This window comes from Hippocampus guttulatus, chromosome 7 (assembly GCF_054856545.1).
Source record: "Hippocampus guttulatus isolate MCC_2025c chromosome 7, RoL_Hgut_1.0, whole genome shotgun sequence".
Lineage (NCBI taxonomy): Eukaryota > Metazoa > Chordata > Actinopteri > Syngnathiformes > Syngnathidae > Hippocampus > Hippocampus guttulatus.
In genome coordinates this window covers 18,194,620-18,212,226 of record NC_141267.1, presented here as the reverse complement: position 1 = coordinate 18,212,226, position 17,607 = coordinate 18,194,620, and the positions used below count along the sequence as shown (strand labels likewise).

The 17,607-nt window shown below is 46.2% G+C and overlaps 1 protein-coding gene across 13 annotated transcripts in view; it reads right to left on the bottom strand.

Annotated features, from left to right (window-relative positions):
- dab1a (DAB adaptor protein 1a) overlaps positions 1 to 17,607 on the bottom strand; it is a 192,037-nt gene that overhangs the window by 43,729 nt on the left and 130,701 nt on the right. For all 13 annotated transcript variants that reach the window (XM_086116030.1, XM_086116029.1, XM_086116034.1 and 10 more), the window contains one exon: positions 3,798 to 4,061. In XM_086116030.1, the coding sequence (XP_085972156.1) occupies positions 3,798 to 3,867 (70 nt within the window). In that variant the 5' untranslated portion in view covers positions 3,868 to 4,061. The remainder of the gene's footprint in view (positions 1 to 3,797; positions 4,062 to 17,607) is intronic.

The following is a 17,607-nucleotide window of genomic DNA, read 5'->3' as shown; positions in this document are numbered from 1 at the left end:
TCATTAGCAGCAGTATGAAATTACATCTTCAATTTTCCAGAAATAAGCGGATGGATGGAGGAGACTGACGCAACAAGAACAAAGACGTCAATAAAAAAAAAAAGAAAAGAAAAAGACGTTACACAATGTGCCATTAGAATTTTTTTGTCCTCTCGCATCCACCTCTGGCCAGCAACGACAACCGCAACAGTACTGGGCCAATTCAATTCCATCTCAAGTTTGATTGGCGGGAACAGATCTGATTAGCTCTCAGGAGAAAACACACACACACACACACACACACACAGACGCGCGTATTGAAAATACTGCGTCCAACAATTCCCTAGGGACCAATATTAGGTTGAATGGCTCCAGATAGACTGCACATGTGCATCATATCCACACCAAAGAAGATAATGTGTCGGCTAATCACACGCCAGAGACAAGCCAATGCACACAAACACACTGTTGTTGTCACAACGTTTGTGTCGGCCGTTATCCTATTTGCACCCATAAAATAAAGACAGATGGGGTCGCGCGCGTCTTGTTTGGACGCGGCGGGAATGATGATCATCGTCACACAGATGGACGAAAGGACAAAAGTCACACAGCAAGTTGGGAAAACATTGGCCCCCAACACCTGCTAAACTGATCGACACAAAATGTGGGGGAAATGTTTGTCAGTACTGGACGCACAAAAATGTCCCACGGAGCGATGACTTGTTGACTATTTCGGTGTCAGAAGTAACCATTTCCGATTTGCACTGATGACAAACTGCAGCAAAGGGATTCGACCAGCTATAATGCACTTGAAATGAAAATCAGACCGCGATATGAAACGCAAGGAGGACATGCAAAGCTGGAGTCGAGGTTCAAATCCATAACCGTAGAACGGCGAGGCAGAAATGCTAACCACTGGCGCGCCGCGCAGACAACGGCCATATTCCTTTTCAAAAGTTTTGAAGAAAAAAAAGTGTCACGGAATGGAGTGTTGCCTCATTGGGCATTCAGAAGCCATTTTTGAGCACGAGATGGACCCAATCTCGGTGGATTTAACCGAGGATTAAGCGGGACTCGAGCACTCGAAGAATCGCTTGACCGCTAATAATGGGGAGCGACCCGTCGGCTTTGGGGGGGGGGGGGGGGGGGGCAAGCCGCGCTCCTTCAAGACGACAAAGGCCAGGGGTTATCGCTCCCTTTGTCATGATAATTGAATTTTAAAAAAACGGAGAGGAGGGGGAAAAAAAAGAAGAAGGCACCAAGGAAGTGACACAGCGCACGACGGATGCAGCGCTCATTCGTTCGCATTCAAAGCAGCGCTGCGAGACAAAAGGCGGACGATTAAACAGCTCTGCCTCGCATGAGTCTCTTTGCTCGTCGTGTCTCCTCCTGCAAGGTCATTTAGGAGGCAGGAGGAGGAGGAGGAGGACATTGTGGAGGAGTGAGGGCCTATCCTGCTGGGGATCCTCCCCCCCCCCCCCCCCCCCAAAATGACGATCAGTCATGGAGCCATTTTCATTGAATGAGATGACGATGGATGCACGACGCACATGATGTCAGACGCTCAACAACAACGGGAGCATGAGCAAACTTTACACTTCTTGATTGTGTGGCCAACAGTTGCATTGGACTTTCATCACACTGCTGCGCACGCGCGGGTGCATGTGTGTGTGTGTGTGTGTGTGTGTGTGTGTGTGTGTGTGTGAGAGAGAGGCGGAATGACCCAGATGAGAGGAGTGATGCGTTCCCACTGTGAGTCTGAAGTGTGTCGCCGCGAATGTTCCAATGGAGCGTTTCCTTGATGTTGCTCATGATAACAAGGCGAACCCTAACCCTAACCCCTAACCCTAAACCCTGACCCTGACCCTGACCCTAACCTTAGGCGGCACAGCGAACGACTGGTTAGCATGGACGGGAATGGCAACTGTGGGGGTCGGGGTTCCATTCCGGGCGACTGCCTTCCATGTGTGGAGTTCACAGGTTCTGCCTGCGTGGCTTTTCTACGGGTGCTCCCGGTTTCCTCCCACATTCCAAAAACATGCATGGCAGGCTTATTGGGAACTCCAAATTGTCCCGAGGTGTAAGCGTGAGCGCGGACGGTTGTTCGTCTCTGTGTGCTCCGCGATTGGCTGGTAAGCGGTTCAGGGTGTCCCCTGCCGAAGGCAGCTGGGATAGGCTCCAGCACACCCACGACCCTCATGGGGATACGGATTAGAAAATGGATGGATGGGTGGAATAATTATAATAATTAAAATGTTTTTATGTAACAACACACATTACAGATTAGGATTCAATTTCCAGCTACCGTACCTGTTTTTGTGTAGTTATTTATTGACATTTTATATTTGATTTTCATTGTTTTTTTTCGTTTGTTCTTTACATTCGTTTTTTTCTACTTTTCTACTTTTTAGCATATTTTACTTTTGTTATTCTTTTTTGTTTACTCTTATTGATCTTCTTTTTCGATCATTTATTTGACCTCATTCTAATTCGATTGTTCTATTATCACAAGATGTCCTTTCATGATCAATATTTTATTTTTTAAATTTTTATAGAGTTACTTTTCATATTATTAATTCAAACCATCTATTTTTATATTTCTAGAATTTAGATGATCAATTGTTTGATTATTTCAATCAGGAAAATCTCTCATCTTTTAAGATTTGCAAATAATCGACACGTTACGCAAGTATTTCCCCCCTGACATAAGGCATCATTTATTATTTGATTTTGAAATTCATCATTTCACATTTTGCACGCTGATTTCATTCAGGGATTGAGATAAGGGGTGCAACACACACTGACACAAGGTTGACGGTGTGTGTGTGTGTGTGTGTGTGTGTGTGTGCGTAAGAGGAAGAGAAAAGGCAAACAAGAGATGTTAAAGCACCCCCAAGTCTCAATGCTGAAGGCAAACCATTAATCTTCCCTCTCATATGCGCTTCTGGGCTTCAATCCCAACGTTGTGTGTGTGCGCGCGCGTGCGTGCGTGCGTGTATATGGGTGTAAGTGCGCATGCATGGAAATGTGTCTTCATCCCCTCCCCCCCCCCCAAATATAGAGAGAAGTGTGAATGATGAACGTGATTTCCATGGTGGCGAAACAAAGGTCTTTCTAAATTGGACATTGGGGGCAACCCGTTCACATATTCACAAACACACGCGGCTGGCTTCTGTGTGTGTGTGTGTGTGCTGAATGTCAACTGTTGCCATGTCCAGCTTTTTTTGTGCTACATCAGTCAGGTGCTTATTGGGAGAGTGCGACATGCCGCTCCCACAGTCAGCCAGGTGGCATCGAGCAGCTGGCTTCTTCTCTCTCTCTCTCCTCTCTCTTGCTCATCTCTCTCTCTCCTCTCTCTTCTCTTTCTCTCTCCCCTTCTCTCATCTCTCTCTCTCTCCTCTCTTTCTCTCATCTCGCTCTTTCTCTCTCTCCCTTTTCTCTTTCTTTCTTTCTCCTCTCTCTTCTCTCTCTCTCTCTTTCTCACCGTCATGATTCTGTTTGTGACCAACAGGTGGCACCGTAGGGTTCTCCCTGCAGCTGCACACCCGTTGGTCGTTTCGGTTATTTGGTAGTTTTTTGCTTCAGTCGTGGTTTTGTTTGAGACTTTGGATTTGTTTTGTTTTCAGGACTTTGTTTGTTTAGGGTTTAGTTTTCTCTATGTTTAATACAATTCGTCAAGTACACCCTGCTCCTCCCTCTTGCCTGCTTTTTGGGGTCCACCACCACCTCGCCTCTCTCTCTCTCTCTCTCTCTCTCTCGCCTCAAAATCAAACAACATTCTTGCTTTGAAGGAGATGCAACGGTCACATCCGCGGTACCTTTCCTCCTGGAGTCCCGCCTGAGGCTGCCGGGCCGTAGCGCCGGCTGGAGCTCCGTCTCCGTCGACATCCTTCGGGCTCCGAGCAGGCTCCGCTGGACTGGCGTGGCGGGGGTCGCCGGGTGCGTGGGTGGGCGCCGGGTGCGCGTGAGTGCGTGGCGTGGCGGCGCCGGGTGTGCGTGTCCGGCCGGGCACACGGGCTCATGGGAGGGAGAGTGTCGGGGCTTCAGCCCTGACGCGGCGTCCGACGTACGCCCGCGCCGAGCTGTGTCAAGATGGGGAGGGGGGGAAAAAATAGTCAGTGTAGGTCATACAATGCAGTAACACTGAATTAGTATCCAAGACAATTTGGCAGTGCAGCTACTTGTTGACATTTTTGGCCCATCACTCGCATTTAAACGCCAAAATATGGCCCTTGAGGAAAAAGTTGATTTCGGGTGAGCTTGTTTTGACTGCTGGCAAGCATGACAATGAGTTGCTGTACTGGGCCTTGAGTGCACGTTGCCCGTGGTAACAGTGGAGTGTCGACAACACGTCTCAGCATGGCCACCGCTTCGGGAACTAATCTGCATCGCCAAGCTCAAGGTGTTTTAAAACAAAAAAATGTTTCTTCATCATGACTTGGCGCGTTTCGTTCGAAGCCAATGTGGGGGTGCTTTCGGTCAGACATTTTGGCAGTCCAATAACGTCCATCTTCACAACTCGTCTTAAACGCCACAACTCATTTCAACATACCTGCCAACATGATGCCACTAGGTGGCGCCAAAGCGATACTGCTACTGCAATACTGTTAGCGAATAACACACAACCACAAAAAAATAAAAAAACACGATGAGGCAAATTTACAAATACCAAACAGTGAAGGGGGGGGGGGGGATGATTATAAATAACCATCTTTCAGACGAAAACGGAAGACATTCTGGCAAGTTTTCTCAGGCCGCTTTAGCCCGAGGGCACCGCCTATGCGATTTGTAGGCAGTTGTGTGTTCACTGACAGCTGTCGATAGAAGTCATCCACCACTCCGATCTGTGAATGCACTGAAAGGCGAATGCGGTCAAGCGTTTCCAGGTGCCGAAACAAGTGAATAAATCACTGGACACGGGCGTTCCCCTCAGAATATCAGTCCTGACCTATTCTTCTCCATCTACGCTTACTCGACAGAAGACTTGAACGAAAGAAAGCACCAGGCGCTGCTTGAGAAGGACAGGGTGGTGGGGGGGATCTCCCGACAAGCCCCCCCCATCCCGGCCTACGGTGTTTCTATGTGAATACGAGGCCCCCCCCCCCCCCCCACTTCAGCCTCGGGCGAGAGCAGATGAATTGAGAGCCTTTTAATTTGCTTCCGACAGAACAGAACAGAGTCCATTTAATTCCAGCAGCCGAGGAGGCCGTGTCGGCAAAACGCTGACAATATTCTTTATCTGGTCCAAACACGCTGGAAAAGTGCGAGTCACTCCAATTACAGGCATTATCTGCAGGGCTGCTCCGGCAAATGGATGGATGGAGAGAGAGAGAGGAAAAAGAGAGGGAGAGGTTAGAGGGAAGCAAGATGAGTGGGAAGAAAACGAAAGGGTGAGAGGACGGTAATGAACAAGGGCTAAAGGGGGAATGGGGGGGGGCAGATTGTTGAAATGGGAAGCCCAAGGAAGTAAAATCAGAAGAGAACGGGTGGAGCGTAAACCCTCCTTGCACACTCCTCCCACTCTTGCCTTTGTGTCCTCCAATTTTGCTCATTATCCCCTTCGAGCCGAAAGCTTTTCACGCAGCAGCTGGAACTCCCGTCGACGAAAGGCAGCTTGCTTAAATCCTTCCGCTTGGACCAGAAAACACACACGTACTTGACTCGGTGTTCACCGCAGGGGCTCTCAGGCGGAAGAGCATCACAGTAAGAAGACCACTGCCAAGGTTTATCAAAACATGTCGCCCCCCCTCCCCCCCAAAAAAAGTTGACTCAAACCGTAAAAATCTGCAAGGAGGCCTGCCCAAATTGGTTGACAATCGCCTATATCGGTTCAACGAGACGATTGGCAAGCACGAATCTTTTGCTCAATGAAGTTGCTTAACTTTTGCAATGAAGCTCCTTGGCACCAAGACACCACAAGAGTTGAGAGATTGAGTACAAAAACAGCGAACAGACGAGTTTTCGGCGAATGACGGACGATAGATTCCCACAAAATAAATAAATGTGGCCCTCGGCGTGAGTGTGAGCGCGGATGGTTTTTCGTCTTTGTGTGCCCTGCGATTGGCTGGCAACCGCTTCAGGGTGTCCCCTTGCCTACTGCTGCGATAGTCTCCAGCCTCCCCCCCCCGCGAGCCTTGTCAGGAAAAAAGCGGATCAGAAAATGGATGGATGGATGGATTAAATAAATAAAATAGATCCCAAAAAATTAACTTTGTAAATGCCAAACGGTGAATGTCGAGGACTCACTTCACAGCACAGCTACAATGTGCAACAGCCGTTTTGAAAGTGGAGCCGAAGCAACTTTCAAACGAAAAAGAAACAACACACAGGAGAAATCAACGAGTGAAGGGCTACACCAGTGGTGGGCAAACTACGGCCCGCGGGCCGAATCCGGCCCGTTTGTCTTTTTAATCCGGCCCGCCGAAGGTCGGTCTACAATTAAGGTTCGATGTGAATGATTGCATTCATTTCAATTGGACTTGTAATGACAGGCATTTCACCGCCAGGTGGCGCATTGACTTGAAGTTGCAGAACACAGGGAGGGGGGGGGGGATCTTTTCGACCACCTAGGACACAACCCATCTGCAGAAATGCACAGGCTAAAATAGGTCATCAACAACACTGTCGTCATTTTAAAAAAGTATATTAATACAGTACGTTCATGCTTTTGTTCTGTTGATGTTTGATATGGACTGTCAACAAATGCAGTTTTTTTTTAATGTACCATAGCTCGTGCTGACCTGGCCCTTCTGTCAAATTTTAAAAGTCAATGCGGCCCCCGAGCCAAAAAGTTTGCCCACCCCTGGGCTACACAGTTGAACCCTTTCGTGCACCGTGTAACCTCATCACATGACCAGCTGCCCACTGCAGTAACCGCTGTCCCTGAAAGGGTTCAATGGCACCAGCTTGAGAAACTTCAAGAAAAATGGTTTCTATTTCTTTATTTTAACCTGCTAAACTAAGGAGGAGTTCATTTACACCGTTTGCGTGGATGCCGTTATTGGAATGGGTTTATTTATCGAACAACTAAAGACGGGGTAGTTGGACACAAACAAGCCCGCGCCAGGGGAAAACTTGAAGGTTTTATCAAATTCAAAGAAAGAATTCAAGCTTTTAAAATTCCGCCTACACCGCAACCGGCCCAACGCATTGCAAATACAACAGCTGCTAGTCGGTGGTGGCCAAGTGGTAAAAAAAAAAAAAACGTGCCACGAACCAGATGTCTCCTTAGCTCTAGACATATGCTCGTTCCTCCGGAGGAGCCCACAAGAAGAAGATGACGACACTTCTTCGGGATGAGTGCTCCAGCTCAGTCCCCGGAAGGAGGAACACGGTGATATCTCAAACCCCTCCAAAAAGCCCCTTGAGCTGTTCACGCGCAGATACAAGGAAGTGCGCTGCCATATGAAGAAATTATCACTTAGTAAAGCAAATAAATCAATCAATAAAAATACATTCGATGTATTGTCATAATTTTCTATATTCGATGGCCAGATTTGACAAACGTTCGGGCATATCATTTGTCATTATATCATAATTGGAGTGAATCGTTTTGTATCTCCATTGGATGAATCAGAATGTGGAATTAGAGTTTCGGTGAATCGTATCATCATCGGAGTGAATCTGATGACATCGGGAGCAGCTTTAACACGTATTGCGAACGGGTCACACGTCGACTTCCGGATTAGCAATACGCATCCCTAAGGACTAGCGCGGCAGTCGAGCTTTGACCTGGAAGCGAGCGAGCGAGCGAGCGAGCGGGCGGGCGCCTGAGCTAAAAGTAGCGACAAAGTGGGACGGGAACACGCCTTCCAGCGTCTGGATTCTGCCAGTCGAGTCTGGCGGGCAGACCAGAGCGAGTCGTAAATTGGGCGTCCATAAATTCGACGCTGGCAACAGGCTGGCGATGTCATGATCTGTGTGCGTGCGTGTGTGTGTGTGTGTGTGTATAACAGCGGCCAGAATCTGCCAACAGGAGCCCAGTGCCCAGAAATCAATAACGTCTGCCAGGCAAACGGAAAGGGAGAAACGGAACTGGGATGTAATTTGGACAGCATCCAACAACGGTGAAACGCCTCAGCCGCCCTTCCGCCGTGCCAAGTATCCCACCACCCTTTTTACTCCACCTTCACAAGGTTACCTAAAAGTTTTGGGACATTTCCGTCAACGGGAAGTGAAACTAGAATACAATTAGGAGCCGAATCTAATCGTACGACAATCATAGCAAGGAGCCAATTGGAGAGACGAGGCTGACAATGCCGGTTAGACGCAGGTAAAGATCTGTATGAACTACGACTAGACCAGGACAACGTGTCCTGGCTATATAAGTTGAGGGCAACATCAATCCAATTTCTGGGGTATAATTGGGGATATTGTGGGACAAAATGGGACATAATGGGTCATAACAGGTGTGTCAGAAAAAAGAGACTCCGGTTGTTATGTACGTTCTTAGCAAGGCCGTAAATAGACGGCGACTTCACAAGACGGTACTGCGCGTTCTCGATTGTGAGAAAGGGCCAATTTGGGACGCCGTGACTATAGAATGCACCGGTGTCAAAGTCAAGGCCCGGGGGCCAGATCTGGCCCACCACATCATTTTATGTGGCCCGCGAAAGCAAATCAAAGTATGTCTGTCGACTTCCATGACGCTTATTGAAGTCTGAACCAAAATTTCAAATTGTCATATGCAAACCATGATAACATCAAGATATCGCAAGCATTTCCTCGTGGCCAAAGCCCTTATTTAATTCATGTAAACAAAGTTGAACCCTTTCAGGAACAGCGGTCACTACAGTGGACAGCTTATGTTCTCAGCTTGCAGGGTGCATGAAAGGGTTAATAAACAAGTCATTATTCTTGACTTCTGATTTCAAAACTAGTTATCCATCAATTTGTTGTGCGCTCTCTCTGCAGTATGTGGAGGTGATGAAACATTTCTACGGTTTCACAAAATTCACAGTCATCACGGCCCACCAAGGGAATCCGTATCTTGCAATGTGGCCCGCGACAAAAATGAGTTTGACAGCCCCGCTATCGTGGATCATGATGGGTCAAAACAGGGGATATTCTGTATAATTATGGGACAAAAACAGGATCCAAAGGACGATCATGGGCCGTAAGGGACATTATGAGAGACAATTTGAGAAATAAATGGTCGAAATAGGGGGCATGGTGGGACATTATAGGACAGAATGGGATGCAATGGATCATTACTGGACAAAATTGGACACTGTGGATCAATAGAGGACGTTATAGGGCATAAAAGGACACAAGAGGGGACATTATGGCACACAATGAAATAGTGGAATACAATTGAAGGTCAGGAGACACGGTGAGACAAATCTATGAGATGGGATTTTATAGCACACGAGAGGAAAATGAGACATTAGGGGACAAAAATGGGGCACAAAGATGTGGTGGGTCTTGAAATGTGTTGAATCTTGAGTTGTTGTTTTTTTTTTGGAAGGCTCGGAACAGAAAGGTTTCCTTACCCACTTTAAAGCCAGCTCACCACTACCACTTCCAATGTTAACATTCGGCGCTTATCATCAGTGCAACTCCACACCCTTGTCGATGAATAATCCAGGTGTCAGCGCATGCTAAAGGTTACGCCTGCAGACAATGTGCGTGCTGTCAGGTCACGGTAGCGATGTGATCTGCTCAACATGGATGAACACCATTTTGAATTTTTTTTTGGGGGGGGGGGGGGGTGACAGGAAGTGCATCAGTTGAAGCAGTCGTGTGGAGTTGCTGGTGGCCGAAAAAGCCGGGGAAACAAACTGACACCCAAGCAGACAGGAAGGGTATGCTAACTTGCTGATAGAAAACTCCAATGCTAAAATAACAATCGATATATTCATTTCGCTTCGTCTTCCGACACGGCAGTCAAGATTGTCCAACGCTCCAATTCAAGCGCAACCAAAGTAACACGAGTTATGTCAATCAAAGCCGATATTTGGTCGGACAAGCGACGACCTCGGCGTTTTCCAGCTGACCGCAACATTTTCCAAAAGGGGGCGATACGAATGACGAACACTTACGAGGGTGCCGGTCCTCAGATGTTCGCAGTCTGTCTGAGCGCGTCTTCACCGAGTCAAGTTACCTGCAGCTCAACCGCCTGAACTTTGCTCAACGCACCGAATGGATGTCAGTTATTAACAGGCAGCTGCAGAGTTTGATTGTTTTGAAGCCATGTCGTTCCGCGCCGCTTACGTTTGGGGAATAACATTTGCGGCGGTCTGCTCGTGTGATCGATAAGCCGTTCATCTGTTTCAAAATAAAACAACCCAAAAAAACTGATTGATGCAGCATTTGACCTCTATCACAGTCTAAGTGACTGGAGCTATTTTCGCCATACAAATCACTGAATAATTATTGAGAAAATCACTAAATACAATTTTTCTTGGTTTGCTTGAACAGTGGAAGTCGGTTTATTTGGTCGTTGACGACAGGTGCTTGCCTCAATAGAGTTGGTTGGTTCACTCCAGTTGGATAGTTGGTTTACGACAGATGGTTAATTGACTACAGTTCTCGGCTCCGGTTAGTTGCTCCCACGATACTTTGCTTTGATTGTTTTGACTGAAACTGATGTCCGCTTAATCTTTAAAGTTGGGAATAAGCTTTTGCTTTTGTCCTTTCTCTTGGTTTGAAGAACATCCACGGGAAGTTACGTCGACACGCACCATCACGAAACCAGTTTCGAGCGCGGAAATAATGGCCGTCGTACAACTTGCGCTCATCGTGTTGCCACTCTGCTAAAGATGTCCACTCAATGTGATTTAGAAACCCCCACATACCCCCCCTCAGGACCTCCCAATCCTCCCGCCCCCCCCCACCGAAGTGAGTGATGGATCGACTCCATCTGTAGAGCGCAATGGCGCACAATTGTGGGGCGTAAAAATAGAGCCGGGGACCCTGCGGCAGCACACAACTGGGACTTAATGAGGGATGCAATCATCAATTATTCAAAACTCTTAATCATGGTGCCGCATGCGCACGCACACACACACACACACACACACACACACACACTGACTTGCCACATGCCTCTCAAGGCATCGCCGCCGGCAGACATATTCTAAATAGATGAAGAGCAATCGAAAAAAGAAGAAAAAAAAACCTCCTGTTGCTCTACTTTGCGTTTGCAATTATTTACGGCAATCATCCATCAAAAGGCCTTAACGTATTTACAAAGTCACACAATAAAAATTGTCGGAATCCGATTTCGTACCACCCTGCGTTATTGCTTTCCAACAAGGGAGCACCACTTGAAGGTATTTTGAATGACGGTGTCCCCCCCCCCCCCCCCCTCAGCCCCCATGTTGTGTGTTTTTGACCACCACGTTGTCTCAATTTGGATGGAGTCTTAAAAATGGACAGACACCTGGCTTTCCCGCAGAGCAACGCGATCCCACAAAGCGCGGTGGAAACTGACACAATGATGGCCAGAAATCATTGCTCTGGTTTGTTGGACTCAAAATCAATAAAAGCCGTCTGCAATCAAAGAACAAAAAAAAAAAAAAAAAAAGAATCATATTCGAAGGAGATGACAAGGAATGCGCCAACTGCGCCATGCCCCCCCCCCCGACTCCCTGCTGGTCTTAATTACCTTGGACTAAACTACAAAAATCAATAAACCTCCTGCTCCCGTGTCACTTAACACAATGAAAAAATTTGAGGAAGCTCGCTTAAACCTTGGAACCGGAAAAATCCCAGACACTTCAAGACAGTATAAAGACAACTTCGTAAATGTCTCGAATGTCAGTGTGTGTACATATGTGTACATTTTTTTTTTTATAAAAGACACACATTCAACATCTTTCCCGCTCCTACTTAACTACTTTGCTGATTTTAAGTGATTAATTTTGATGGGCCACTGCATTTCCAAGTGCACACTCTCCGCGTCACATACAGCGGTACCTCTACATCAGAAATTAATTGCTTCTGGAAGAAATTTCTTAACTAGAAAATTTTGGAAGTAGAGACGCGTTTTGCATGTAAATGCCCTAATCCGTTCCAAGTTCCCCCAAAACTCAGACATAAATGTTTTCTGAAGCATAAAATTGTAAAGAACTGATCCAAGGACGTTTGCTTTTGTAGGCTTTTAACAATCCGTCCAAAATGCCCAAGGCCAACATCAGCATAGTGAGCGATTGCCCGACTGCTCAACACTTTTTCGGGGTGATTCACATTTACGTAAAACTATCGGAATGCCCCATGGCTCCACATATCTATCTGTCTACACACGTAGACACAACCGGTTAGAGGTCCCTCTTAGCCAACGGGATGCCAGGATGATGCTCGGTAGTAGCCAATGGCAGAGCAGCTAGAAGTATGTTGCGTTCAGGAAACTCGGAGCTGCAACTAGTATTTTTACTTTTCAGATCTTGACATTTCTTTCGGAACAAGAGGCAATATTTTCCTGTTGAGATGTTCCGTAACTTGAACATTTCATATGAAGAGACGTTCGTAAGTAGAGGTACCACTGTATAGACTTTCGCACGAAGACTCTCAAATGCACACACCAGATGCACGCTTCTCACAAACACACCTTCACGCCTCTTGACCTCCCACGTCAAATTCGCAAAGCAAAGGTTGACTTGAACTATATCAGGGACAGCGGTTACTACAGTGGACAGCTTATCATGTCATCAGGTTATAGGGTGCATGAAAGGGTTAATAACGCCGTGTTAATAAAGATGGATGCCGACAACAGTGGCAACCACACACACTCACACTCCCACACACACACTGGATGCCGTGATGTGGACTGGCTCGGCCTCATCAGCAAACCTAGCGTTGAATCACCGTCGGATTATCAAACCCCGGGACGAGATTTGCATCCATTACTAAGTCTGAACTTTTCCGAGACACGCACGCACACGCAAACAGATACAGAGGCAAAGTGCAGAAATGTGTTAGCTAAAGTTCCTGGAGGTGAAGCAGCTCTGTTGAGAAAAAACAAAACAAAACAAAAAAAAAACGAGCCTTTTAGCACCCTGCGGTCCATTGCACTGTCAGTCGGTCGGCGTGAACTCTCCCAGGGAGCGCAGAACATCGCCATTCTCTCCCCAGCAGGGGCCCAGAGTCAATATGAAGCTCTTTAAAAAAAAAAAGAAAAAAGTATGTGGCACAGACAGGGGCAACAGAGCAGGGTTTTAACAGTCAGATGTCTTCTTTTCAAAGGCCCACAACTCAAGCCAACTCAAAATCGGCACACTGTTTGTCTGTGACACGTCTGTCAGCTCAAAATTGGGCTACTCAGCCACCAAAATGCTCCAACAAACCAAATACTCCTTTGTGCAAAACATGTTACATTTACAACGCAAAACAATACAGCCGTTAAAACAAAATGAAAAAACCCCATGAAGAGCCAAATAATGTAACCATGGAAACACAACGTTTACTCACACAATTGCTATCATTTCCTGTAAAAACACCACAATTTGCTACAAAATGAATCATATTTCCATATATACAAAATGCTCTTTGAGAACAACCCAATGTCACTCACTATTTGTTCTATACGTGCTTTGGTTGTCATCACTATCAAAACCCCGCACGCGTGTAGGTGCGCCTGCGCAGGTAATGACGGTAGCGTCCCGGCCTGTTAATGTCCTCGCCGCTCGGCGCCATCCATCATAGCGCCGTAATACTAACGATAGCACAGACACCGGATTGGGGGGTTGGGGGGGGCCGACAAGGATTGATCAAGACAAAAGAGGCATAAAGAAGATGGCTGAGGGTAAAAAATACCAGTGGGGATTAAAAGTGACAAAAACACGACTACCAAAAAAAAGTTTGGGCTCATATTGGACTTTGGGGTGAAGTTTCACAATGAACCGTAAACGTACTTTAACGGTTAACCTAAACTGAACTTCTGAATGTTCTTTTTTTTTTTTTTTATTGTTGTTGTACTTTTGGCACAACCTCCCAACAAGTGTACCTTCAAATGTTTAGAGGTCAAATTCACCACGTTCACCTGTAAAGGTTTTCACGCACGGGTGTCAAAGTTAAGGCCCGCCACATCTTTTTATGTGGCCCACGAAAGCAACTCATGTGGCAACTTGCATGATCCTTGCTCTAATCTGTACTGAAATGTCAAATTATCATGTGAAATAAATAACACTGCATGTTTTTTGGAATGCGGGAGGAAACCAGAGTACCCGGAAAAAACCCACGCAGGCCCGGGGAGAACACGCAAACTCCACACAAGGAGGTCAGAGCTGGAACTGAAACCTCTGCACTGTGAGGTCGACGCGCAAACCACTGGACCACCGGGCCGCCGATTACCACAACTCACACTGGCATATATTCCTTATCATCTGCAAAGAAAGGATAATACAACGGCAGCGAATTGAGGTGCTGTGACCATCGCATGCATTTCCAAAATTCTTCATTAAACGGTCATTAGTGTATGCTCTTATAAGTTCAAATATTAGTGTTCATTTTCTGAGAAGACGCAAGCATAAAAAATGCTTTTGGTTTTTGGGAGGCTAGAATGGATTCGTGGCATTTCCATTCCTTTAAATAAGTAAAGATGAACATTGTGATGGTGTCCAGGAGGTGCCATATCGAGTCGCAGCTAGCTTAAGTCCTGCGTGGAGCACATTTCACTTCGAGTGCGTTCGTGTAACGATTTCAACTCGCATCTCGGAGCCCCATTGCATGTAATATATGAAGTGTGTTGCCCTTGCGGTAAGTGGTGTTGAAGTGATTGGGCGCCATTAAAAGTTGACTTTTTGTCGGCTCTCAAACATGACGGCTCCCGTGACGATATAATAAAGGATTTTTTGGGCATTGTTCTGTGATGTCACCCCGGAGATGACTTCGAAAGAGGTTCTTTATTAAATGCAGGTAGATGCAACGAGAGGGGAGCTGTTAGAAAGCGAATGCTTCCATTCCCCAGACCCCCCCCCCCCCCTCCCTATCTTCTCCCTGCCAGCCCGGAGCGAGATGGAGGTCGACGCCGCTGTGAAATTGGCCTGTCAGATGCCTCCGCTGGCAGAAAAAAAAAAAAACACAAACTGCGAATATGCTAATAGACTGCAGATTAAGATAGAGTACAGTAGTAGCTGCGGGCGCACGCGAGTGCATTGATATGCACTCGCGTGCGCCGCACGCCGGCTGGCTGCGGCGCTAATGCAGTGTTGAGTGGACGGAATGGTGATGGGAGTAAGTGTTTGATGAGGTTGCAGGTGAGCACCGAGAGGAAATGCTCTGTGAGATGTGCTTTCCTGTGCTCGCGTGAAATATACAGCGGCAAGTTGGATAGAGACTTATGGGCTATCATTCGTAGTTAGATTCAGCCACGCTACGGCACAAATGTTGATTTTTTGGGGGGGGGGTCAGGGTTCGTTCGAGGTCGCAAACGTCCGCCAACAGTTTTTCTTGTCGCTTTGCTTGCGACAAGAAAAACTGTTTGCAACTGCTAAAATCGTTGACGAATGTCTTTGCATCCCTGAACGAACCCTGACGAAAAATCAACATTCGCTAATGTTGAATTTTTCCCATCAAAACACGTTATTTGGCTACAAAATGCATTTTAACTGTCCACCCCCACAAAAAAATCACATTTTGCTACAAATGGAACAGACTGTATTCGATTGTTTTTTTTTGTGTCAAACAAATGATTTGTCACCAAATGAAGTCTTCATTTCAATGAAATATAGTAACAAAGTGCCTTGAAAACAAAAATACAACCCAAAAAAAGGTTTTCTCCCACAAAAGCACTCCATTTGGACTACACAGCCACAAACATATCATGTCAAAATCTCTCTTTTTGCTACGAGAAAATCTATTATTTCACCTTAAAAGCACGACACCTCGCCACAAGAAATAATCATTTTGCCGGAAAGTATTTCTATTCTATTTTACGATACATATAAACAGCTGCGAGTACATTCATCGACTCAAAAAAATATGCTATGCGATATAATGATTTGTTGCCACAAAATGCCACGTTTCATCGAGAAAACCAGAATATGCTATTTTCCACAAAAACACTGCATTTAACTAAAAAACACACACACACACACACGCACAAACATCCTACACAAATGTTGAAATGCGGACATGATAAGGAACGTGCATTTGTTTGACTTCCCTGCCATCTTCAGTCAAAATGAATCCGATTTTTGCTTGAGCTATTTCCCAACACGTTGGCCAAAGTTGAATTGAGCTCCCTGAACACAACATCCGGAAGAATCCGACCCTTCGCCAGGAGCCGCATTGACATCATTATTGCGTACGTGTGTGAGCATGTGTGTCTCCCTGAGGGCGAGCGCGTGATGGATGTCGGCAGCCAAGCTAATAAATTGCCCGGGGGGGTCAATCCACTCCGGTGAGGAGCTCCAATCCCGGGAATGTCCGGCAGATATGCAGGTTTCCAAATCGCCCCTTGCAGCACGGCTTCCCGGCGAAGCCGTTCATCAGACGCCGGGATCATTAAATCCTCTCAATAGAGAGCGCAGTGGGGTTGGAGGGTGGGGGGGGGGGGGGGGAAAAATCGCTATAAAAATTCACTTGAGGGTCCATTTTCAGTCGAGAACCAAGTCAGAGTGCGGAATTTCCAGCCGAGTTTACCGTGCAGTGCAATGCATTGCCCCATCTTACATTTTGCATCCCATCTGCGTTTTCCCTTCGAAGCACCGGGCAATCTTTATTTATTTATTTATTTATTTTTTAAGCTTGTGCCATGTTGAGTTTAGCACGCGAATAGTGCGCCACATTTAAAGGGAGCCGCTTTGATTGCCCATGATTGAAGCTGGCCGTGACCATTCCCATGGCGGCGCAGCTCTCCCTTTTGCAGATCCGCCAACCTGTGCCATTCTGTGAAATGAACAGCACTGGGTCGAACTTGCGTGTGCCGCACTGGATTTATGTCGGTCATGAAAATGAAGCCCATTGACTTGAACAACTGAAGTAATATTTTTCACCCTCAAAACACTGTTTGGTCACCAAAGCACTACATTTTTGTCATAAAAGCAATCCTATTTATAAGATAAGATAAGATAAGAAAACCTTTATTAGTCTCGCAATGGAGAAATTCCCAATTCACAGCAGCAAAGTTATGAAAGGAAGAAGTAGAACAACAAAATATAGGAGCTGCTGGAAAGGCAGCCACTCTCGCGGCGCCATTTTGAAGTCAAAATAACAAAAATAACTTAGCCAGAAAACCTTGCAATTACCAACTAAAATGCTATATTTTACATTCAATAAGCTATTCCGTCAACAAGTTGCCACCGCTTTGCCATGATTCAGCCACAAACTGCAAAAGTGTACAATGAATTCAGCCACAAAAGGTTGATGTTTTAACTTGACAATCAAAAATGCAACAAAATTCAAATGTAACCTAAACACTACATTGGGCAACTAAAATAAAATATTATCCCGCAAAGTCTCAGTTGCATTTTGAAAGCGTGTGCACTCATCCTTGAAAAGTAATCTGCCACAAAACACTCTGCAGCGGCATAAATGTTGCATTTAACCACGAAAACGCAGCATTTCCGACACCCAAACTTGATGTTTGAATTGAGAAAATCGTATTTTTAGCCACAAAGGTTCCACATTGCTACAATTTATTGTACAATGCTTTCAGCCACTCATGTTATTGTTTGCCTTAAAGGC